Source organism: Acinonyx jubatus, chromosome D1 (genome assembly GCF_027475565.1).
Source record: "Acinonyx jubatus isolate Ajub_Pintada_27869175 chromosome D1, VMU_Ajub_asm_v1.0, whole genome shotgun sequence".
Classification (NCBI taxonomy): domain Eukaryota; kingdom Metazoa; phylum Chordata; class Mammalia; order Carnivora; family Felidae; genus Acinonyx; species Acinonyx jubatus.
The window spans coordinates 64,446,942-64,472,280 of NC_069390.1; the positions used below are offsets into that span (position 1 = coordinate 64,446,942).

Genomic DNA, 25,339 nt, shown 5'->3' on the forward strand with positions numbered 1-25,339 from the left:
GCTGACTTCTTCCAATGGTTTCAAGATCTATCAACTCTCCTAATCAGATAATTATGCAGAATAATAAGCTAAAGAATTGAGTTCCCCCCCATAGCCCAACAAATATCAGCAAATAGTTCTGTTCTTCATTCACAACACAAGAAATTTTCATTTATTTTATTTACTTATAATATGAGCTAATAAAACCTCTGAGAATGAAAATTAAAACTCTTTTCAGGGGTGCCTGGCTGGCTCAGTTAGTTAAGCAGCTGACTTCAGCTCAGGTCATGACCTCATGGTTTGTGGGTTTGAGCCCCGCGTTGGGCTCTGGGCTGACAGCTCAGAGCCTGGAGCCTGCTTTGGATTCTGTGTCTCCCTCTCTCTGCTTCTCTCTCTCTCTCTCAAAAATAAACAAACACAAATATACATATATAAACTCCTTTCAAAATAGGCAGCCTGGAAAATTACTGGCCCCAAGTTCTTCTAAAAAGATGGTATATACATACTGGTAGTATGCATAATGATCTTAGGTAATCTTTTTTATTTTAATACTTGTTTTAATGTAATTTAGAAAAAAAAACTAGTACATAAAACCCTTGTTAAGATAATGCAAAATTTGAAAAGTTAGTTGTTCAAAGACAAGTATTATGTAAATAATAGCACAGATAGCAAATTCATATACCCAGAATCACAAAGTACATGAGTGACTCAGTTGAGGAAATAGTATCCTTTTTATTGGGTGTACAGTCTGTGGCCAAGGCCAAAACTCCTTGTGAGATTAGGAAAGGTCAGAAGGGAATCCAAGTGGCTATTTGGGCTCACTGAGACAGAGATAATTTGTCCTTATTTTATTGAAAAATACCTTTAAAAAAAAAAAAAAGAAAAATACCTTTTTAAATATTTGAGTGCTCATTATACTTTTTCCTGTGGTAGACCCAGTATATAATACATTATTAATATAATATATATTATAAGTGTATAATTTATAAAGTAGAATAATTTACTGATATTTCTGAAACAATGAGAAGTTCCCCTCACATTCTCTGCAGCCATATCTTAAGATTTCCCACTGAGTTAAAAAATGATCAACATTAGAAATGATAATATTATAGTTTAAAAAGGGCTTGGAGGCACCTGGGTGGCTCAGTCGGTTAAGCATCCGACTTTAGCTCAGGTCATGATCTCATGGTTCATGAGTTTGAGCCCTGCATCAGGCTCTGTGTGGACTGCTCTGAGCCTGGAGCCTGCTTCAGATTCCGTGTTCCCCTCTTTCTCTGCTTCTCCCCCTCTCGTGCTCTGTCTCTCTCTGTCTCTCAAAAATAAATAACATGTTAAAAAAATAAAAATAAAAATAAATAAAAAGCACCCAATCTGTTCAACTGCATATAAAAAAGGAAAGATTAAATACAAATTATTGAAATTTCAGGCTATTCAAGCTAAAGCTATCATTTCTTTCTTAAAGTGGAACATGTAATTAGAACATGTAATACTCTAAACTTCAAAAAAAACCTTTTAAACTTAAAATTAAAAACTATACAGGCATACCTCAGAGATATTGCAGGTCTGGTTCCAGACCACTACAATAAAGTTAATATCTTAATAAAGCAAGTCCAATGACTATATTGGCTTCCTAGTGCATATAAAAGTTATGTTTACACCATACTGTAGTCTATTAAGTGTGAATTAGTATTATTTCCAAAAAGATGTATATACTTTTTTTATTTAAAAAAATTTTTTTTAATGTTTTTATTTATTTTTGAGACACAGAGAGACAGAGCATGAGCAGGGGAGGGACAGAAAGAGAAGAAGACACAGAATCAGAAGCAGGCTCCAGGCTCTGAGCTGTCAGCCCAGAGCCCAATGCAGGGCTCCAACTCACAGACTACGAGATCATGACCTGAGCCAAAGTCGGACACCCAACCGACTGAGCCACCCAGGCGCCCCAAAAGATGTATACACTTTAATTTAAAAATACTTCATTGATAAAAAATGCTAACCATCATCTGAGCTTTCAGTGAGTTTTTTTGAGCTTTCATCTTTTTTACCAGTGGAGGGTCTTGCCTAAATGTTGATGGCTGTTGACCAGTCAGGGTGGTGATTGCTGAAGGATGGGTTGGCTTTGGCAATGTCTTAAAACAAAACAACAATAAAATTTGCCATATCAATTGACTCTTCCTTTCATGAATGATTTCTTTGTAGCATGTGACGCTGTTCAATAGAATTTTCCCCTCAGAATTTTTTTCAGAATTGGAGTCAATCTTCTCAAACCCTGTAGCTGCTTTAAAGTTTGTTTAATTTTCTACATTCATTGTTGACATTTCAGCAATATTCACAGTATTTTCACCAGCAGCAGTTTCCATCTCAAGAAACCAATTTCTTTGCTCATCCATAAGAAATAACTCCTCATCCATGAGAAACAACTCTTCATCCATTCAAGTTTTATCACAAGATTTCAGCAATTTAGCACATCTTCAAGGTCCACTTCTAATTCTGATTCTCTTATTTCCACGACATCTGCAGTTACCTCCTCCACTGAAGTCTTTCTTGAAACCCTCACAGTCATCCACAGGGTTGAAATCAGCTTCTTCCAAACTCCTGTTCATGTTGATATTTTGACCTCTTCCCATGAATCCTGAATATTCTTCATAGCATATAGAATGGTGAATCCTTTAGAAGGTTTTCAATTGACTTTGCCAAGATCCATCAGAGAGGAATCACTCTCTGTGGCAGCTATACCTTACAAAATGTTTTTTGTTTGTTTGTTTGTTTGTTTTTTCAGAGAGAGAATGAGCAGAGGAGAGGCACCAGAGGATCCAAAGCAGGCTCCCTGCTGACAGCAGAGAGCCCGATGTGGGGCTCAAACCCAAGAACTGCGAGATCATGACCTGAGCCAAAGTCAGATGCCTAACCAGCTAAGCCACCCAGGTGCCCCACAAATGTATTTCTTAAATAAGATTTGAAAATCAAAGTGACTCCTTGATCCATGAGTTACAGAATGGATGTTGTGTTAGCAGAAATGAAAATAATATTCATCTCGTCGTACATCTCCATCAGAGGTCTTGGGTGACCAGATGCATCGTCAATGAACAATAATATTTTGAAAGGAACTTTTTTCTTCCCGAGCAGTAGGTCTCAACAGTGGTCGTAAAGTATTCAGTGAACCATGTTGTGAACAGATGTATAGTCATCAAGGCTCTGTTCTTTCATTTATAGAGCACACACATAGTAGATTTAGCATAATTTTTTAGGGCCCTAGGATTTTCAGGATGGTAAATGTGCACTGGCTTTAATTTAAAGTTACCAGTTACATTAGCTCCTAACAAGACAGTCAGGCTGTCCTGACGACTTCAAGCCAGGCATTGACTTCTCTTTATGAAAGTCCTCAATGGCATCTTCTTTCAATAAAAAGCTGTTTTGTCTATATTGAAAATCTGTTGTTTACTGTAGCCACCTTCATGATTTATCTCAGCTAGATCTTCTGGATAACTTACTGTAGCTTCTACATCAGCACTTGCTGCTTCACCTCGTACTTTTATGTTATGGAGACAGCTTCTTTCCTTAAACCTCATGAACTCTGCCAGCTTCAGATTTTTCTTCTACAGCTTCCTCACCTCTCTCAGCCTTCATCACATTGAAGAGAATTAGGGCCTTGCTCTGGATTAGGCTTTGGCTTGAGGGAATGTTGTGGCTGGTTTGATCTTCTACCCAGACCTCTCAAACTTTCTCCTTACCAGCAGTAAGACTGTTTCACTTTCTTGTCATTTGTATGCTCACTGGAAGAGCATTTTAATTTCCTTCAAGAACTTTTCCTTTGCATTCACAACCTGGTTAAATGTTTGTTACAAGAGGCCTAGCTTCCAGCCTCTCTCAGCTTTCAACATGCCTTGCTCACTATACTTAATCATTTCTAGTTTTTTATTTAAAGTGAGAGACATACAACTCTTCTTTTCATTGGAACACTCAGAGGCCAGCTGGCCTCATTTCAACATTTTTATGTCTCAGGGAATAAGGAGGCCTGAGGAGAGAGACAGAGATAGGGGAATGGCCAGTTGGTGGGACAGTCACAACACACACATTATTTATCAATTAAGTTTGCCATCTTATGTGAGCATCTTCTAGATCACTGATTGCAGATCACCATAATAAATGTAATAATAATGAAAAAGTTTGACATATTACAATAATTACCATAATGCAACACAGAGAAACAAAGTAAGCAAATGCTGTTGGAAAAATGGCACTGATAGACTTGCCCAACACAGGGTTGCTACAAACCTTCAATTTGCAAATAACACATGATCTATGAAGTCCAGTAAAGTGAAGTTCAATAAAACAAGGTATGCCTGTACTTACCTTGAATGAATTGTTACCAAAAGGTAGGGATTCTCCATAGTATCGATGTTCAGCAAACACCAACATAGCTTTCAGTTCCTCAGCCACATCCCACATGAACCCCTAGGGAGAATTTACAAATTCACAGGATGAAAATCATTTTTTATGTTTAACAGTCATTGAACCTTTTGCCAAGTCATATGAGATGAATGTTAAACCAGACCAAAAAGAGCTCTGAGAAGTTGCACAATTTATATTTGTTCTACAGATAAATAACTGTTGTTTCGTTGTTGCATGTTAATCTCATACTATAGTACAGTGAGATAATTAAAAATAAGCCCAAGTCACTCAACCACCAATCATTCCAACTCTCCTTATTCTGACACTGGAGCTGCATAATCAATATTTTGTCAAAAATAGTCTTCAAATTGCACTGTGTATAAAATAGTCTAGGAAAAACTGTAGATATCTAAGTTAGCTGCCTACCCATAAACATTTACAACATAAAAGAAAAAAGAAATACAAATAAGCATACTGGGCTCCCTTGGGTTTTATATTAATCTTACTTTCTCAAAAATAAGTAGTAGCTAACAATAGCTAATAATAATTGAGTACTTACAATGTGTCGGGCTGCTCTAAATACTCCATATGTATTACTTCATTTGATTATCACAACAATCTAAGAGATAGGTACTTTTAGTAACCCCATTTTACAGACAAGGACACTGAGACACAGTAGTTTAAATATCCTGTAACAGTCACACAGCTAGAAAGCGGCAGAGCCAAGATTCAAGCACAGGCTAGCTTCACAGTACAATCATCAAATGCTTTCAGATCTTATTTCCATACTTAATGCTGGTCATTAATCAATCACTGAATTTTTTCTCTTACCTCAAGTGGTGCCCTCAGAATCCTTCTCAACAAAGCACTCTAGACAGCCAACATCAATCGGTTAGATTTAAATTTAGCACAGATTAAAAACTATGTGTCATTCCTAGGGCACACTGCTGTTTTTTAATGAACTGCTGCTTCCTAACAAGGGCTAAGAACCTCTAAAAGTTTTTATTCATCTTGATCAATAAATGAACAATTTAAAGAGCTACATGCACGTGACGATGGAGAATTTAACCTGTTATCTGTGATGGTTTCAATAACCTTCACTTTCTCTCTTAACTCCTTGCCCATTTCCTGCCATTTATCTGCAGACCCTGTAACAACCAGCTCAAGCATGCCCTCCTCTGCCTGCCCCATTTTGGCATTGCTGATCAGTCCTGCCTCTCAACACCACCGTGCTAGGTATAGATCTCTATTACTACGCTGAAATATTTGTTTATATGTGTCTTACCCTACCAGACTATGAACTTCTTTTTTTTTAAGTTTATTTATTTATTTTGAGAGAGAGAAAGCACGAGCAGGGGAGGAGTAAAGAGAGAGGGAGAGAGAGAATCCCAAGCAGGCTCTGAGACACCAGCCTGGAGCCCGACTAGGGGCTTGACACAAGGCTTGAACTCACAAACCATGATATCATGACCAGTCTGTCACTCTTGACCATTCTGCTACAGTCTCTTAATAAATGAACATCCAGATTATGTGATAGTGCAACCAGGACATTTTAGTATAAAGGGAGGTGTCTAGGGCTGGGAAAGGGCCAGGACCCTTCTAAGGATCTACATCTAGTCACTTCCCTGGAACTGTTCCTACACTGTGTAGCTCTTCCTTTCTGTCACTTCTAAGGTAAGCCTTAAATTATGCTGCCTGTCAGAGCAGTGGAGGCAAGAACATCTGCCTGTCTATAAGAAAGAGGAAAAAGAGCTGGGAAAAATAAATGGACAAGAGAAGCTGCCCCATGGCCGTGGCATAAATGGGAAATCACACATGAGAAAGAGAAAAAGACAAAGCAGCCTCAGTTGTTTCACAGAATAACTAAGCAGGAATCTGATGGAAAATAAATCCTGATTTCACTTGTCACTGATGTAAGAGAAATAGACATCCTAGGATCTGAATTATTTGATTTCAACTAACATATTTAGACTCAACAGTCTTAAGGAAATATTGAAAAATGAGAAATGCAATAACATTATAATTGGGTCGATATCTTTGCTTTCAATTCAGTTTAGTTCAACAAACATTTACTAAGACCTCTTGAATACCAGGCACCATGGCGGACATTGGCAATGGAGAAAATGTGACTCAGTCTTCAGTTTAAGGTAATTCATAGACTAGCTTTTTGGTAGAAAATTGACATTTTCTAGTCATAGCGCTAGAACATAAAAAAAGGAAAATATCTTCCTTTCAAGTGTCCTTCTAAAGTAAATTTTGTTAATGGATTTAAGTGTTATTATAAAAGACAATAGAATGTATGGTCAGGAAAGCAAGCTAACATCTATACTATTTTTTTACTCACAAATATAAGAAAAATAGTAGAACAGGAAAGCTAAACTAAAATCTAGCTACAACTTTACCTCTGTCCATTTCTATTTGACAATCAAACTTGCATTTTGTTTTTCTTATTTGCACTGGCATTGTTTAGATTTTATTCATTCATTTAACAAATATTTATTGAGCACGTACTGTATGTCTAGCACAGTTCTTAGACTGAAAATACAATACTAAACAAAAAAACAAATACAATACTAAACAAAAAAATTCATGCCCTCATGTTTATATCCTGGAGACCATAATCAAAACAAACAAAAACCAAAAAAATCTATATGCAATAATATTCCTCTTCCCATGTCCCTCATATCCTTATTCACTCTAGAAATAAATTGGGATTAAAAAAAAAAATCTAAGATTCAATTGTCCAAAAATAGTATTTCACTCTTTTCATGAGTAATTCTTTAAACTCTAAAGAGCTTCTTGATTAAGTACAGTAATATTTGGTCATATATACCGCAAAACATTTTCTTCTAGTTTGTCATAATAAAAGGCAAAGTGAGCATAGGAATTTCACAAATTTGCACATACCGTATTATTGCAAAACCAGACAATGTCTCCTTCATTACCAGTGTAGAAAAGTATTGATCCATCATCTTTCTTCCAGTGTTCATCAGCTAGTAAGTACCGCTGTTTAAAAGTTTTATCTGTGGTAAATCCAAAATGATCAACCTATGACAAAAACAAAGCAGACAAATTTCAGAGGAAAGTAAATGAGATCAACAAAAAAGTAATTAAACTTATTCTTTCATTAAAACCGAACTAAGCTACAAAAATATTCACAAAACTTTTTAAACTTCATTTGATTTTAATTACAAGGGCACCTGGGTACCTTAGTAAGTTAAACATCTGACTTTGGCTCATGTCATGATCTCGCAGTACATGAGTTCAAGCCCTGTGTCAGGCTCTGTGCAAACAGCTCGGAGCCTGGAGCCTGCAGCCTGCTTCAGATTCTGTGTCTCTCTCTCTGCCCCTCCCCTGTTCGTGCATTGTTTCTCTCAAAAATAAATAAATGTTAAAAAAATTTTTTAATTGATTTTAATTGCAGTAGTAATATTGGCACTGTTATTTTGAAGTTACTTTCTTTATATTGTAAAATAAAACAATGTTAGGGGTGCCTGGCTGGCTCAGCTGGTAGACAGCATGTGACTCTTAATCCCAGGGTTGTGAGTTCAAGACCCACGCTGGGTGTGGAGCCTACCTAAACACAACAACAATAAAACAATGTTATTGGTACTCAAGATTCTCAGTGATAAGATAACAGAAAAGATAAAAGATAACAATTATAAAATCAAGGAGTTACTTAAAAACACAGTATGGTAAAACTGAAGTGGAAATAGGATATGAATTCATTAAATTTTTAAAATACAGATATCCCTTATGTTTTGAATTTTCATTATCCAAACTTTCAATATCAAAATTCATGGATTAAACAGACCACTGAAAAGGTCTATAAACACTGTCACCCCAGTAACAATTGACATTCCAAGAACTAGGATTTTGGTGTTTAATACCATTCCACACTAAAAGGAACTAGGGCTTGTCAGTGAAGTGGCTGACTAACATTTTGGGACAAGGAAGCTAAATGATAAACCTATACATCTTGCTGTGCATGGAAGCAAGGAAGTGCTCAAAAATTAATGCAGCGATGTCTAACAGATATAGGAACCAACTACAAGGGACTATATTATTGGCTTGTTTTAACAAACTGAACATAAGACAAGTTGAACATATAAAGAATAATGATTGTAGCTGATTGAAGCATTCAATTCACAAAAATCTACTAGTTCAGATGGATATCAAAAAGGAAACAAATATATATGGTCATATGCCACCATTTAAGGTATTTATTAAACCAACTCCTAATTTAGAAATTGGGAATACAAAAAAGAACTCAATATTTAACCTGAGTTTCCAATAGAATTGTGTTTCAAGGTACCAAATAGTCCCAGTTAATGAAAAAGACCTCTGTTTAATTAAATGTCAGCTAATGCAGAAGGAATGACAGAATTAGAAAAATGACAGTTTTGCAAACCCTTATGAAGTTACTGATTCAGGCAAGAATTACCACATGGTGTTAAAAACTTTAGGAGAATAAATGACAGGGAAATGAAGATTCATCTTAGTGCCAGAGTAATATCATGGAGAGTGCTCTCTTGTCACCAGGGCAAAATGGAACTTTACAATGGAAGAATCAGGCTGCCATCACCTCAATCTAGTGATGAAAATTAGCATCACTAACAGTGGGGCAGGCATAGATTATGCACCTCCTCACGTGTTACAACACAAAGCAAACTTCACCTATGATAAAATCGTGCCCAAATGTTCAACTTGTATCTTTTTCCACCCTTTAGATCTAATTTCTTATGGATCTAATTTCCTGTTTCCAGGAAATACACAGTGTAGAACAACAAGCGAAAGGCATTCTGAATAAGCAGTTGGACAAATCCAAATGTGCGATAAGACAATGGTAAGGCAATGTCATGATAAATAAATTAGATTAAACAAAATTTAAGGAACAAAATAACCAGATGCAATGCATGATTCCAGATTGTATCCTAGTTTGAACAAATGATACAAATGATGATTAGGACAATTAGGTTAATGTGAATATGGACTAGGTATTAGAAGAATCTAATAACTTGTTAATTTTGTTAGGGGTGATCATATTGTGGCTGCATAAGTAAATGTTTTTACTTTTTACACCTGTATATTGAAGGATTTAGAGATAGAATGTCATGCTGTCTGCAATTTACTTGAAAATATTTCAACGCAAAAAAGTAAGATGAATTTAAAGGAAGAAATTTTAATCTATACTGAAAGAGACAAAATACACACTGAGACTTTAAAATGTGTATAAAACGTGTCAAAAATGATAAAAATGACATAATAATTTCAAGCTTAAAATGAACTTTAGGGGCGCCTGGGTGGCTCAGTCGGCTCAGGTCATGATCTCACGGTTCATGAATTCAAGCCCTGCATTGGGCTCTGTGCTGACAGCACAGCCTGGAGCCTGCTTCAGGTTCTGTGTATCTCTCTCTCTCTATTCTTCCCCCACTTGCACTCTCTCTTTCTCTCAAACATAAATAAACATTAAAAAAAATGAACTTTAGGGGGTGCCTGAGTGGCTCAGTCGGTTGAGCTCCTGACTTTGGCTCAGGTCATGATCTCACAATTTGTGGCTTCGAGCCCCGCATCAGGCTCTGTGCTGACAGCTTAGAGCCTGGAGCCTGCTTCAGATTCTGTGTCTCCCTCTCTCTCTGCCCCTCCCCTGCTTGCACTCTGTCTCTCTCTCTCTCTCTCAAAAATAAATAAAACTTTTTTAAAAAAGGTTTTTTTTAAGTGAACTTTAAATTTTGGGGATTTTTTTAACCTTTCACTTAATAAACTCACCATTTAAAATATAATCAAATCCTACAACATGGCAAGATTCATGCGCAATCTACCTGAATTTACAGTGTTATCCCACAGTACAGAGGCCCACTGAGCCTTTAGGATCATAGGGCCAGAGGCAACTGGGTAGCTCAGTGGGTTAAGCATTCGACTTTTGATTTGGGCTCAGGTCATGATCTCACGATTCATGAGTTCGAGCCCTATGGGCTCTGTGCTGACAGTGTGGAGCTGGCTCGGGATTCTCAATCTCTCCCTCTCTGCCCCTCCTCCATGCACATGTACTCTCTCTCTCTCTCTCTCAATAAATAAATAAATAAATAAATTAATTAATTAATTAACTTTAAAAAAAAGGATCACGGAGATGAATTTCTCTAGTACTTGGGAGACACCGAAGTGAAAATGCTGCATCTGGTCTGAGGCAGACCCAGTGATCCAGAGCTGCTCCAGCCTGTCCAGCCTAAATCAGGCTCTGCAAGACTTCCGTAGGCCATTCTAAAACAGATGGGACTCCATAACCCAGCTCCATCTACACACACATACCTACTTCACATTCATACCAGAGGTCCCAAAAGGCAAGTTTCTCAAAACTGCACTAAATTGCATACCTCCTGATGTCCATGATCATTACTATATATAGTCCTAATACATAAGCTATTCTAATCTAAAGATGGCCTCCCTCAGGAAAATAAACAGTTTGTATAGAACAGGTTTATAATAATGATGTCCATGTGCTAAAAACCAGCAGCATTATATATGTTAATTCAACATATATAATCAATCACTCATTCAACCAGCATCTATTGAATGGCCAAGTTCTCGTTCTGGACCAAGAAGTAAGTTAAGCAATGGGATAAAGTGTTGGCTGAGCCACAACCCCTACATTTAATTTAAACTAGGGGCGCCTGGATGGCTCAGTCGGTTAAGTGTCCGACTTCGGCTCAGGTCATGAGCTCACAGCCTGTGGGTTCAAGCCCTGCATCGGGTTCTATGCTGACAGCACAGCCTGGAGCCTGCTTCAGATTCTGTGTCTCCCTCTCTCTCCCCCTCCTCCACTTGTCCTCTGTCTCTCTCTTTCTCTCAAAAATAAATAAACATTAAGAAAATTAAAGACAAATAAACTAATTCAACTATACCCACTCAGCCTAAAAATAAAAGAGAGCAAGAGAAACAGACAATGGAAGGAAGATAGACAAGTGATTCCACTTGCCTCCATTCAGTAAGTATAGCGCTCCTCCATGTGAGGTCCCTACAAGTCAGCATCAGCATCACCTGGGAATCTGTTAAAAATGCAAATGCTCTGGCTAAATCCCAGAACTACTGAATCAGAAATTGTGGATGGTAGAACCCAGTAGTCTGTGTTTTAACAAGCCCTCCAAGTGATTCAGGTGTACAGCTGAAGTTTTAACAATGACTAAGTTAGCCTAAGCCACAAAATGGAACATGAATCTGCTATTCCTTCTCTTGATCTAGGTTTCAGAATACCTCTAATACTATAAACATCTCACCATTCTGAATGAGATTCTGGTGTTTAAAGATGTGCATTACCACCCAACATGGTCCCCAAATACAAGCCAACTTCATCATTTGAAGCTCAAAAGGAAAAACCATCATCTGTTTCACCAAAAAAGAAAAGACTGGCTGTGCTGGACTTAAAGAAAGTAGGTACATGTCTCTCTAACAAGACACCTTACCATGGGATTCTCAAAGATTATTCTGCTTCTTATAAAATGAGATATTGTTGTACCCTTAAAAAGTAGCCCACAAAAAACCGTATTTCAATAATCCAGTCTAAAGGTTTGAAATTTGAAACCATGTAGAATTACAAGGGCCACAAAAACTTTAGAACCAGAGAAAGCCAACTTCCATGTGTGACCACTGTCTGGCCACTACTGCTGTGAGCAATTCATCCCTAACTATTTAGATTAGGAAGAGAAGGGAAGAACTCAGGTAGAGAAAGCAGGTTTGCAAATAGACCTAAACTTGAATCTCTACTGTGAGGCCTCAGGCAAGTCACTTAACCTTTCTGAGCCCAGTATCTTCCTATATAAAATAAGGATAACACAATTTAAAGGATTGCTGGAGTGCCTGGGTAGCTCAGTCAGTTAAGTGTCCAACTTTGGCTTATGTCATAATCTCACGGTTCATGGATCCGAGCCTTTGTTTTGGGCACTGTGCTGACAGCTCAGAGCCTGGAGCCTGCTTCGAGTTCTGTGTCTCCCTCTCTCACTGTTCCTCCCCCCGTTCACACTCTGTCTCCCTCTCAAATAAAGATTTAAAAAAAAGTTATTTTAGGGGCACCTGGGTGGCTCAGTCGGTTAAGTGCCCAACTTCACTCAGGTCATGATCTCATGGTTCGTGGGTTCAAGCCCCACATCAGGCTCTGTGCTAACAGCTCAGAGCCTGGAGCCTGCTTAGGATTCTGTGTCTCCCTCTCTCTACCCCTCACCGGCTCACATTCTGTCTGTCTCTCTCTCTCTCTCTCAAAAATAAATAAACATTAAAAAATTTAAAAACATAAAAATAAAATAAAATCAATTATTTTAATTAAAATAAATAAATAAAATAAAGGATTGCTGTGATGATTAGAGAAAGTGTACCTAAAGTACCAGGTATAGTTTCTAATGTATAATAAGTACTTAATAATTGTTAGTTCTCCTCTCCATCCCATTTGGAAACCAATCCTAAGCATGGGGTACTTAGATGGGGTAAATAAGGGGGAGGGAAAGGATAAAGCTCTTCAGAAACAAAACAAAACAAAACAAAACTCTAAAGCTCTTCACTTAATTATAGGAAGTACCCTTGGAATGTTGAAATCTCCTATTTTTTTAGTGTTTCACCTAAATATTAAATAGCTAGAAACAGGCTATGAAATCCTGTTTGCAAAATATTAGTTTACACTTTTCTTGGCTTTTCCTAGCTTCAAGAATATCAACTTCAGGCTACAAAACTGTAGAATGTTTCCAATACCTAACGGCCCAGCACACTAGGGGCCGTGTGCCCTCTGCCGTTGAGAACTAGGATCCACATGCCACTTTCAGCTCTGCTCCTGAATAAAGAGATTTCATAAATCACAGCATGAAAGGGAACAAGGGCTTTAGAAATCATTTGATCTGTGTTCAATTGAAGAAACTGGGCTCAAAGAGGTCAAGTGACTTGACCAAGGTCACAAGTTGGAGGCAGAACTAGAGGTTTTAATTATTTTTGCAATTTGGTTACTGAAATAACTAAAATAGATAATAGTGCTGTAAAAGCAACAAAGCATGAACTCAAAAAGCAAACACACCTCTAGTCACATACAGCAGTTCTTTCTAAAATGTGGTCCCAATAGTTTTCAAGAGATAATTCCCTCCACCTTGTAGATAAGAAAGAAATCCATAAGAATGTGTAGGCAAGAAGGAACAAAGAGAATATCCTTTAAGTAAAATTTATTGTGGCAAAAATAACTATTGGACTTTAAAACTGTTCAAAGAATAAAGTTCACATCCAGAAAAGCCTATTAGAACATTATACCTGTCACCAACAATTTGGGTGGCAATTTGGGGATGCAGGGGAGAAAGGAAAGTAAATCACACAGAGCACCAACTACGTCTCTGGCACCATGCTGGGGCTTTCTTTATACAGATCATATCACCATCTTCCCAGTGGAGCTCTAGGGGCACTTTCATTACACCAGTCTTACAAAAAGGTTGCCGACACTCAGAGAGGTCAGAATACTCACACACGATAACATAACTAAAAAATAAAAATCAAATACAAGTTTTTCATGTGTTTGTATCCCCTACCCAATCCTACCTCCAAAGAAACCCAGTCTGATTTTTCCCTGTAACATACTACTGCAGAGAGAGCTGACTACCAATGTCAACCTTAAGCAGGAGACACTATACTAGCTTTCTCCAAATTTGTAAAATGAAGGACATATCCTCCAGCCATTTACTAATGGTTAAAGTGAAGAATATGTGGAATATTGGTCTTTTCACCAGCCTGACTCAAAAATTGTTACTATTACTGTTTTTAACGCATTTAATTAGTCACTAAAAAAAACCAAAATCACAGAGATGCCTAGGTGGCTCAGTCAGTTAAGCATCAGACTCTTGATTTCAGCTCAGGTCATGATCTCATGATTGTGAGATCAAGCCTGGAGTCAGGCTCCGTGTGGAGCGTGAAGCCTGCTTGGGATTCTCTCTCTCCCTCTCCCTCTGCCTCTCTCTCTCTTTTTCAAAAAAATAAAACAAAAAAATTTTTTAAATTACACTAACTCTTATACAATAGCCTTTCATTTTAGAAAACATAGTACACAGTTTTATTTATGCACCCAGATATATGATCATAGCTAATTGAAATTTTACTAAAGGTATGAAAAGTATACTCAGAGATATACAGGACAAAAAAAAAAAAAATGGACTCATACCTCCAATAAACAAAAGTACCTTAAAAGAGGGCTCTCTGGTTTCCAATTCTAATCCAAAGATGCTAAAATGAAATAAGACCCCCTTTCTTCCACTTGATGTCCTGTATGTCCTGTATTAATTTTGGAACCATGGCATTATATTCTGTTAGAGTTCCTAAATAGAGACACATTGTTTCTAGGCAAGGTTGATCTCCCCTGAAAGGGTAGACACCTTCATGTTGGAAGGACACAGGTTTTCAAAGAAGGAACCAAAATCTGGAAGGTAAGGCTTAGGCAGGCCATGGGTCTGTACCCGAAGAAGGTTGGATATCTACAAGCGGAATCCTACTAAGTTAAGTTATCCCTCATACAGGAGGTAGCCCAAGCTAAAACAAGATCAATATTCCTTGAGGATATTGTGGTGATGACAAAGGAAATGGTCCAAGTCCCTCCAAGAGGAAGGTGAGTCTAAGAGACAGGATTGTCCTTCCCTTCCCACAGGGATGTTCTCTTCATTGCCATCCTTTGCAGGTCTAGTTTCCATTTTAACAAGGAAAGTGGAAGTTTCCTCAGACATACCCTTCAAATGAAATCATCATTCTGTATAATAAGACACTGTTCTGCACACATCCTTCTGTGCATATTAACCAGCAGAGAGAATTGTATTCCCCCCTTCCATACTTTTTTGGTAACCTACTCCTAATCTTAAAAAGGAAACAATTAGAAATAAATTATTTAAAGAGAAAATGACATGGGGCGAAGTATAGAACAGGGGGGATATGGGAGAGTCCACTGTAGAAAAAAGTTAGACCATCCAGTCTCCTATATTCATAAATGGATAGTTAGAAAGGCAAGAACACAATAGCTACCACAGTGTACCTGTATAAGACAGATGCTTTAGTGACACCTGGGTGGCTCAGTCGGTTAAGCATCTGACTCTCAATTTTGGCTGAGGTAATGATCTTGCAGTTCATGAGATCAAGCCCCACATCAGACTCTTCACCGAGAGTGCAGAGTCTGCCTGGGATTCTCTCTCTTCCTCTCTCTCTCTCTCTCTCTGTCCCTCCCCAGCTCATGCATCCCCTCCTCTCTCTCAAAATAAATATTTTTTTAAAAGACCGATACTTTAGGGGCAACTGAGTGTCTCAATTGGTTAAGTGTCTGACTTCAGTTCAGATCATAAACTCATGGTTCATGAGTTTTAGTCCTGGATTGGGCTCTGTGCTGTCAGTGCAGAGCCCCCTTTGGATCCTCAGTCTATCTTTCTCTCTGCCACTCCCTGCATGTGTGCTCTCATTCTCTCTCTCTCTCTCAAACATTAAAAAAAGATATTTCATAAATTTTTTAATGTTTGTTTTTGAGAGAGAGAGAGAGAGACAGAGTGTGAGCAGGGGAGGGGCATAGAAAGAGGGAGACACAGAATCCAAAGCAAGTTCCAGGCTCTGAGCTGTCAGCACAGAGCCCGACGCAGGGCTCAAACTCATGAACTGTGAGATCATGACCTGAGCCAAATTCGGACACTTAACTGACTGAGCCACCCAGGGGCCCCACTTAAAAAATATATTTTTTTAATAAATAATCATTAAATGAATATAGTTCAATTCTTCTAATCAGTGGTTCCTCACATTTTTATGTATGAAGCCCCGTTGTTAATGTTAGAATTTTCATACATGCTCTATTTAATAGTCACTGCTTGAGAAAATATACAGGAGAAGCTAATATAAATTTAATACTGGTATAAATGAATACACAACAGCATCTAATTACATTTGAAAAAAACAGTATATGCTTGGCAAGAAAATGGATTCATGCACCCTCTCCAATAACTGCGCAGTGCTCAGTTACTCCCTTTTCCTCTGACCAAGTACTGTATGCCTCAAGGGGGAAACATATTCTAAATTACCAAAATTCTACAAAAACAAAATACTCTCTGCTCTACTACTAAAACAGAGGTGGAGATATCCTGCCCTTGAAACACCTAAAACATTACAGTAAATCAAGAAATAACATGTTTTTGAAAATATGCTCTACATCACTCATCATCAGGGAAATACAAATCAAAACCACAATGAGATACCACCACACACCAGTCAGGATGGCTAAAATTAACAACTCAATCAACAACAGATGTTGGCGAGGATGCAGAGAAAGAGGATCTCTTTTGCACTGCTGGTGGGAATGCAAGCTGGTGCAGCCACTCTGGAAAACAGTGTGGAGGTCCCTCAAAAAGTTAAAAATAGAATTACCCTACATTCTAGCAATTGCACTACTAGGTATTTTTTTTAATTTTTTTAATGTTTATTTATTTTTGAGAGAGAGCATGACCATGAGCAAAGGAGGGGCAGAGAGAGAGGGAGACACAGAATCCACAGCAGGCTCTAGGCTCCAAGCTGTCAGCACAGAACCCAACACGGGGCTTGAACTCACAAACCATGAGATCATGACCTGAGCCAAAGTCGGATGCTTAACCGACTGAGCCACCCAGGCACCCCTGCACTACTAGATGTTTATCCAAAGGATACAGGAGTGCTGATTCAAAGGGCCACATGCATCCCAATGTTTATAGCAGCGCTATTGACAAAAGCCAAAATATGGAAAGATCTCCAATGTCCATCAGCTGACAAATGAATAAAGAAGATGTGGTATACACACACACACACACACACACACACACACACACACACACACACACACAGGAATATTACTCAGCGATCAAAAAGAATGAAATCCTGCCATTTGCAACAACATGGATGGAACTAGAATGTATTATACTAAGCAAAATAAGTCACTGAGAGAAAGACAAATATCATATGATATCACTCATAGGAATTTAAGAAACAAAACAGATGAACATAAGGAAGGGAAGCAAAAATAATATAAAAACAGAGAGGGAGACAAACCATAAAAGACTCTTAAATATAGAGAACAAACTGAGGGTTGCTGGCGGGGTGCTGGGTGCAGGAATGGGCTAAATGGGCAATGGGCATTTAAGGAGAGCACAAGCCTGGGTGTTATATGGAAGTGCTGAATCACTAAATTCTATCCCTGAAATCATTATTACACTATATGTTAACTAACTTGGATTTAAAATTTATTATTAAAAAATAATTTAATAATAATTTATAACTAATAAATTATTAATAACTAATATAAATAATAATTTAATAACTACTTACCTAAAAAGAACTCTAAGACTTTGGGGGAAAAAAAAAGAAACATGTTTTGTCAAAAAACAGTTAAGTGATGGATCAGACAACAATTCTGGCATCATCTGTTGACTAACTTTGTGCAAGCATCAGATGATCAGTAATCACATGATCAGCTCCCAATGGCTTTAGGAAGCTTTGTACCACTAGAGTTACCTGGCCACAGCTTAAGCTCTCAAATTAGAAAGTATTACTGATTACTAAATACATACATTTTAGGAAATATTACACAGTCAGAGGGCGCTGTTGTATAAGTAGTGGGAGAGCCTATTAAGTTTTATACACTAGATTCATAACATTTCAGATTAGATCTCAAGTCCAAACTCTTAAATGAGATATAGTGATGCCAATTATTTTAAAACTCTCTTTTTATTTTATTTTTTTTAATGTTTATTTTTGAGAGAGACAGAGCATAAGAGGGGGAGGGGCAGAGAGAGAGGCAGACACAGAATCCGAAGCAGGCTCCAGGCTCCGAGCTATCAGTGCAGAGCCCAACGTGGGGCTCGAACCCACGAACCGTGAGATCATGAACTGAGACGAAGTCAGACGCTTAACTGACTGAGCCACTGAGGCACCCGAAATCTATCTTTTTAAAATAAAGATATAGTCACATAATTTAAATATGGCATTCATCATCCTTTTTAAAGTAAGGGTTCAAAAATTCATGCTTTTAAAAATCAGAATAGTGGTTACTCTTGTAGGGGGAAAGTGACTCTAAAAGAGAATAAGGGGATTCTAGAATTAGAATGGTGCGTTTTTCTATATGTATAAGATAATCAACAAAATAGACTTGTAAACATTTAAGATTTCCTCCAAGATACATGTATATGTATATATGTTTATATTTCTATTTCACTATAATCATATGGAAATTATACTGTACTAAATCACATCTGTATTAGATTTTCTTTCATTCAAAAATATGTACTGAAGGGCACCTGGGTAGCTCAGTTGGTTGAGCGCCCAACTCTTGATTTCAGCTCAGGTCAGGATCACAAGATCATGAGATCGAGTCCTGTGTCAGGCTCTATGCTGAGCAGGGAGCCTGCTTAGATTCTCTCTCCCTCTACCCCTTTCCACCACTTGTGCTTTCTCTCCCTCTATAAAATAAAAAATAAATATATGTATTGAGTACTCATTAAATGATAGGCATTAAGGAAAGAGAACTAAGATACAATTCCATCTGTCAAGTTTTGAATTTAACAAAAGTGGTGAACATGCTAATAAACAATCACAGGATGGTGTAGTTAAGTTCTACAAAGGGCTATGGGAGCTCACAAGAGGTAGTTACCATCCTGCCTGAGGCAATCATGCAAGGCTTTACCACAGAGGTAATATCCAAGCTTAACTCTGAAGAGTAACAAGATTTTTTCAGATACAGAAGAAACAGAAGAGCATTTCAAGTAAAGCAAACAAGGTAAGCTGTACAGAACAAGCCTATTCAAGAACTGTTGTTGTTTTATGGCAGGAGGTATACAGTTTATGAGGGGAAGAAATGAGACATCAGATTATATTCATCAGGCTGCCTCCAGATATAGCAATGAAAATCTTCCTATAAAGAGAAACTTACCTGAAATCTGAGCTTGCATCTCTAAACCAACATTGAATGAAACTGGTTCACTGGAAACAGCCTTAATGAGGCAGAGACTTGTCTGGTTTGTCCACTAAATGTGCAGGGACTTGTATAATGTCTAGCACATAAAAGAACATCAGTGAATATACAGAGAATGAATGATTGCATGCATACATCCTAGCTCTGCTATTGGTGTAAAATTAGACCCAACGGGGCTTCAGAGAACAGCATGGTTCAAAGCAAAGAGAATGGAGATCAAAGTGCCCAAGAGTGAAGTTTGTGCAGGCTCATTTACTGCATGAGTCTACTATTGGCTTTGGAAGAGTTGCAGAACACTGTAAGTGGCTGTGCCTTTTGACCCAAGCATAAAATCTAAAACCAATTCACAATAGTTTAGCCTTATCCAGGATGCTGAGGACACAGGAACTGCATGCCCTCTGCTGAGAGTACAAACAGGAAGATAAAGAAGTATGAAATTAATATAGACAATAGACCAGCATCTGGGTGTAGGGGCAGGGGGAAAACTAATAAGCATTCTTCTGAAGTATATAACCTAAAATATACCTGACCTTGTGACAGGGTTATAGTCACAATTTTCAGGACTGGAAAGAATTTAAAGGTGTGGTTCTCAGCCAGTGCACAGTTACCTAACCTGAATGACAGTTTCCTGTAAAATGTATATCATAATGGCTCATTCAGCAGCATACTGGTATTTGGTAAACCCAAATGTGCTACAAAATGTTGATCTGATCAATGTGTAAGATACACTTATTGAACAACAGAGTTTTATAAAGAAGGAAGAAACACAAAAGAGGTATCATGGCCAAGAGCACATGATTAGACAAAACAGTTGAAACTATATATACAAGGAGGCATATCATGATGCAGGGGGAGTCTGAGGAGGCAAGACAGAATGCGGTCAACAGCACAGATGGAGGGATTTGACTTGGACAGGAGGAAGAACCTCTCCTTCACTGAGAAACAGATGGCTGCAGGAGGAGTTACATTTCTAGGTGGAAAGGGAAGAAACTGAAGGGGTTCTAGCTAAAATGCCTGTTACACAGCAACTTAGTTTCTTAATCAGTGAAGTAGGGGACAGGGCATAGTGTTTCAATGATTTGAAGATAGAGGTAAAAGTGTGACATGGAAGAAGGAACTGATGCTTAGGCCTCCTAAGGGTCCCTGAGGTGGAGGCTGAATTTGCAGGCATAGATAGCAATCTGCCTAGTTGTAGGTTTGCTTCAGCAGAGATCCACAACCCAGGAGTAGGAGTAGAGACATTTAACAGCTATATAAAACTAGGATGGGAATTCCATAAAGAAGCTGACAGAAGGACAGGGGTAAAAAGACCGGAGATCATCCCTGATCTCTACACAAACATGAATACCTAGAACCACGAGGTCCTCTACACCACAGACAAATGCTATCGAAATCCACTTGCTGACTTGAAAGGGAATCTAAACTCTGTTATATTTATTCCATTTCATGGAGTAAAAAATCTTGACAGAACTCATATATGCAATATGTATTTCAATGATAATCTTATAAAAGTTATATAATGCTGTATATTACCAAACAAAGCTTTACATGTTAATATTCTCCTGCTTTGTTAAATATAATATGATGTATTACCATCATTTTTCTTCCTTTATACTCTAGTGTTCTTTAAAAAATTTTTTCTAATGTTTATTCATTTTTGAGAAACAGAGAGCGCAAACAGGGTTGGGGCAGAGAGAGAGGGAGACGCAGAATCCAAAGCAGGCTCCAGGCTCTGAGCTGTCAGCACAGAGCCTGAAGTGGGGCTCGAACCCACAAACCACCAGATCATGACCTGAGCCATAGTCAGACGCTTAATTGAGCCACCCAGGTGCCCCTATACTCTAGTGTTCTAAATGTTTCTGTACACACAAAATATTCTTCTGGTAGCACTGTTATAATCGTATACCATCCCAGAACTTCTGAGAGATGGAGGCTGGTATCTGCTATAGTGTAAAAAAATAAATATCCCAGCCCTACCCCTAAAAAGGCAAAACCATGCTTTCCACATACAGGACCACAGGCCTGCGGTATAAGTAACACCATTCAATCTTCTGTACTTGCCCTCCTCTGAAGGGATGGTCCTCCTGCAGAGGGCTGTGATGACTTTTCAGATCTTCTCCAACAGAGCAACCCTGTTTCTTACCCATATGACACTTTCTGAAATGTTCATAACCCCATTCACATCCTAGTTCAATTATGTTCCTCTCATGCATGGCGTGCCCAGAATTGAGTAAAATGCATGAAATGCGGTCTAATGAAGTGCTTTCCTCACCACCGGCCAGAAATAAATAATTTGTGAGTATGTTCATAGATATTGCTCCACTGCTACAGCCTACTTTAAATTAAAAGTTCAGGAAAGGTGTGTTGGGTTGAATAGGGTTTCCCTCAACCCCCCAAAATTCATATCCTTCCTGGAACCTCAGAATATGAATTTTTATGGAAATAGAGTCATTGTAGATGTAAATAGTTAAGATGAGGTCATACTGGAGCAAGATGACCCTTAATCTAATATACTAATGTCCTAATGAGAAGAGACACAGAGACAAAGACAGAGAGGAGAATGCCATGTAAAGGTACAGATGAATAAAAGAAAGACAGCCATGTGACAACAGAGGGAGACAATGAAATTACACAGCTACAAGCCAAGGAACACCAAGGACTGCCAGCAACCAGCAGAAACTAGCAAAGGCATGAAACAGATTCTCCCTTTGGTCCCCCTAAACAAACCAATTCTGGCAACAACAGAATTGTTACAACAGCTCTAAGAAACTAACACAAACAGCTGTTTGTTACAACAGCTCTAAGAAACTAACACACAAGTATTCTCCACAGAGTGGCATTGAAGGTAAAGCCTAAAGGAGCCAGCCAGGGGAAGAATTCCAGAAAGAAGGAATGGAAAATATAAAGGCTCAGAGGCCAGAAAGGGCTTACTTAGCATGTTATAGAAACAGAAAGGCATCAAGAGTGTCTGGAGCATGGTGAATAAGGGGGAGAAGAATATGGGATGAGGCTTAGGGTAGGGAGTTTAAATTTAACATTAACGGCAATGGGAAGCCCTAAGAGCTTTTTTGTTTGTTTGTTTGTTGTTTTTGAGGAGGGGGGGAAAGAGAGAGCAAGCGCACAGAGAAGGGGCAGAGAGAGAGACAGAGAGGGAGACACAGAATTTGAAACAGCTCCAGGCTCTGAGCTGTCAGCACAGAGCCCCAAGCAGGGTTCAAACCCATGAACCATGAGATCATGATCTGATCTGACCTCAGACACTTAACCAACTGAGCCATCCAGGCACCGCCCCCTCCCCTTTCCCTAAAAGCTTTAAGACTTGTTCCCATCCATGTCTTAAAGAGATCACTCCAGCCATTCTGCTGAGGCAGGCCTAGAGAAGACGATTTTTAAAAAGGGAGAAAGAATAAACAGAAGGTTACTACTGAAAGGGCCAAATGAGAGATCACTGCAAGACTGATAAATAAGCTAAGTTTTAACCCAGATCTCTCTTTTTTTTTTTTTTTTAAGTTTATTTATTTATTTCAAGAGAGAGAAACAAGCAGCGTAGGGGCAGGGAGAGAGGGGAGAGAGAAAATCCCAAGCAGGCTCTGTACTGCCAGCACTGAGCCCAACACAGGGCTTGAACTCGCGAACCATGAGATCATGACCTGAGTCAAAATAAAGAGTCAGGAGCCTAACTGACTGAGCCACTAGCCACCCAAGCCCAGATCTCTTTTAAATTGTTACATATATCACATATAACAATGTTCATTTTCCAAAATCATAATACACCCAGGAAAGATCACAATGAAAAAGGGCCCAGTATATAATATCAGCAGTATATGCACAACAGCCATCAACAAAATGAAGTCTTCCAAACCAGTGTAACCACCATCGCTGCTCTTTAATGACTGATTCTGCACTGAACCTGACTGTGGGCATTCTAAATAGTAAGATCCCCACTAAACTAATACAAGACTTCCAAGGCCATCAGGCTCCTCCTAGTAAATAGTGGAAGTTAATAAAGTAGATTCTATTTCCACCTTTTTCCTCCAAAATCTAATTAAAGAAATTGTACAAAGTGAGACCCTGAAGTTCTCAAACTTTACAGCCTCTGTTCCCCTCTGATGAGACAAAAGCCATCAGGGACCACAATCTTTACCTTGTTACCTCTGTCAAATGTTACCACATGCTAAAATGCATCTCCTCCTCCACCATGGAGGATCTTCTGTGAATCACACTGTGAGAACCATTGAAACAAAAATCTATAGCATTCATTTTCAGAGATTGCTTTAAAATGAATTATTTTTAATACATTGAATAATACAAGATTTTAAAAGCTTTTAGCATTCCAAAATATTAAACTTTACGAAATCCTCACATGAAAATCATCCACAAAAGGAAGCAACTGAAGAAAAGTAGCTGCCTAAGCTTCTTCCTGGGGAACTCCAGCGTCAAAGTTCTCAGTCCTGATTTCACTATAAAATGGTCTCTAGAGACCTTTAATCATCAACTTAAAAATACACTCTATAGACTACTCATTGTTTTCAGCATTCATCCGGTCTGAGTGATAAGGACACTGTAAAAAAGATAAAGGAAAGGGAAAAGGATATCCTCAGCTGAAACCAAAAAACTCAGAACAATGACAAGTTCAAACACGACCAAGTTGCTTCTTTGATTACTTTCAGGTGCTTTTGCCATTGTGTCACCATCTTGTATAACAACTTCCCAGAGTTAATAGGATGTACAGAGAAGTGACAGTGAGTAGTTACAGTCATTTATTCATTTAAAAGCATTTCTTGAGTGCCTACCATGGGTAAGTACTACAGACAACAGTGGACAAGCTAGATATGGTCACTGCCTTTACAGTACTTATAGTCTAATGATAGAAACAGACAACAAATAAGCAAAGACACAAATAAACACTCAGAAACCATAACAGAATACAGAGATACACCTAATTTTAATACAATAGTCAGAGAAGGGGTCTCAGAGCAGATAACAGTTAATTAAGCCTTTAATCTCCATAGCCTTCTATCAGTTACGTCACTGTGTGAAGAGGTCCAGGGGATTCTATTCAATGCCATTTTCTACGCAAAGCAATCCTTGGCCTTCCTGCCTTCTTTGTGCTTCTCTGGTAATTTTAGTTCTCTTATAACATTTTTCAAATGTACTCTTTCACGGTAGTTATTTATAGACACATATCCTATCCCTGCTGTATACTATTATTAACCCAAACCTAAAGTAACCCTAAATAAGATGTTAGAATCTGTTGATCAAATGATTGTGTATTAATCCCACTTGTACCTATGAATAGTGCAAAGGCTGCACCTAAGGCCTAAATGTACATTCTCTCATTTGTTCTTCACAGAAATTCTAATGAAGGTGACTTTTCCCACCACATCATACTGCCTTCTCTTTTTTGTTGTTCTTTTTTTTTTTTATTTTTTATTTTTTAAAATTTGCATCCAAATTAGTTAGCATATAGTGAAACAATGATTTCAGGAGTAGATTCCTTAATGCCCCTTACCCATTTAGCCCATCCCCCCTCCCACAACCCCTCCAGTTTGTTCTCCATATTTATGAGTCTTTTCTGTTTTGTCCCCCTCCCTGTTTCTATATTATTTTTGTTTCCCTTCCCTTATGTTCATCTGTTTTGTCTCTTCAAGCCCTCATGAGTGAAGTCATATGATTTTTGTCTTTCTCTGACTGACTAATTTCACTTAGCATAATACCCTCCAGTTCCATCCACGTAGTTGCAAATGGCAAGATTTCATTCTTTTTGATTGCTGAGTAATATATATTATATATATATATATACACACACACACACACACATATACATACATACCACATCTTCTTTAGCCATTCATCCATCGAAGGACCTTTGGGCTCTTTCCATACTTTGGCTATTGTTGATAGTGCTGCTATAAACATGGGGATGCATGTGTCCCTTCGAAACAGAACACCTGTATCCCACGGATAAATGCCTAGTAGTGCAACTGCCGGGTC

General features: G+C 38.3%; 1 protein-coding gene across 7 annotated transcripts in view; it reads right to left on the bottom strand.

The window, feature by feature from the left end:
• PRCP (prolylcarboxypeptidase) overlaps window positions 1-25,339 on the bottom strand; it is a 140,656-nt gene that overhangs the window by 89,558 nt on the left and 25,759 nt on the right. For 6 of the 7 annotated variants that reach the window (XR_008290521.1, XR_008290520.1, XR_008290522.1 and 3 more), the window contains exons 3-4: window positions 7,279-7,419; window positions 4,333-4,434 (exon numbers count right to left, since the gene is read on the bottom strand). Coding sequence is in view for 4 of the 7 variants with exons in the window: in XM_015074580.3 (XP_014930066.1) it covers window positions 4,333-4,434; window positions 7,279-7,419 (243 nt within the window). In the remaining 3 variants the exon portion in view is untranslated. Of the gene's footprint in view, window positions 1-4,332; window positions 4,435-7,278; window positions 7,420-19,303; window positions 19,425-25,339 lie in introns of all 7 variants that reach the window. The other variant, XM_053203747.1, reaches the window with a different exon arrangement.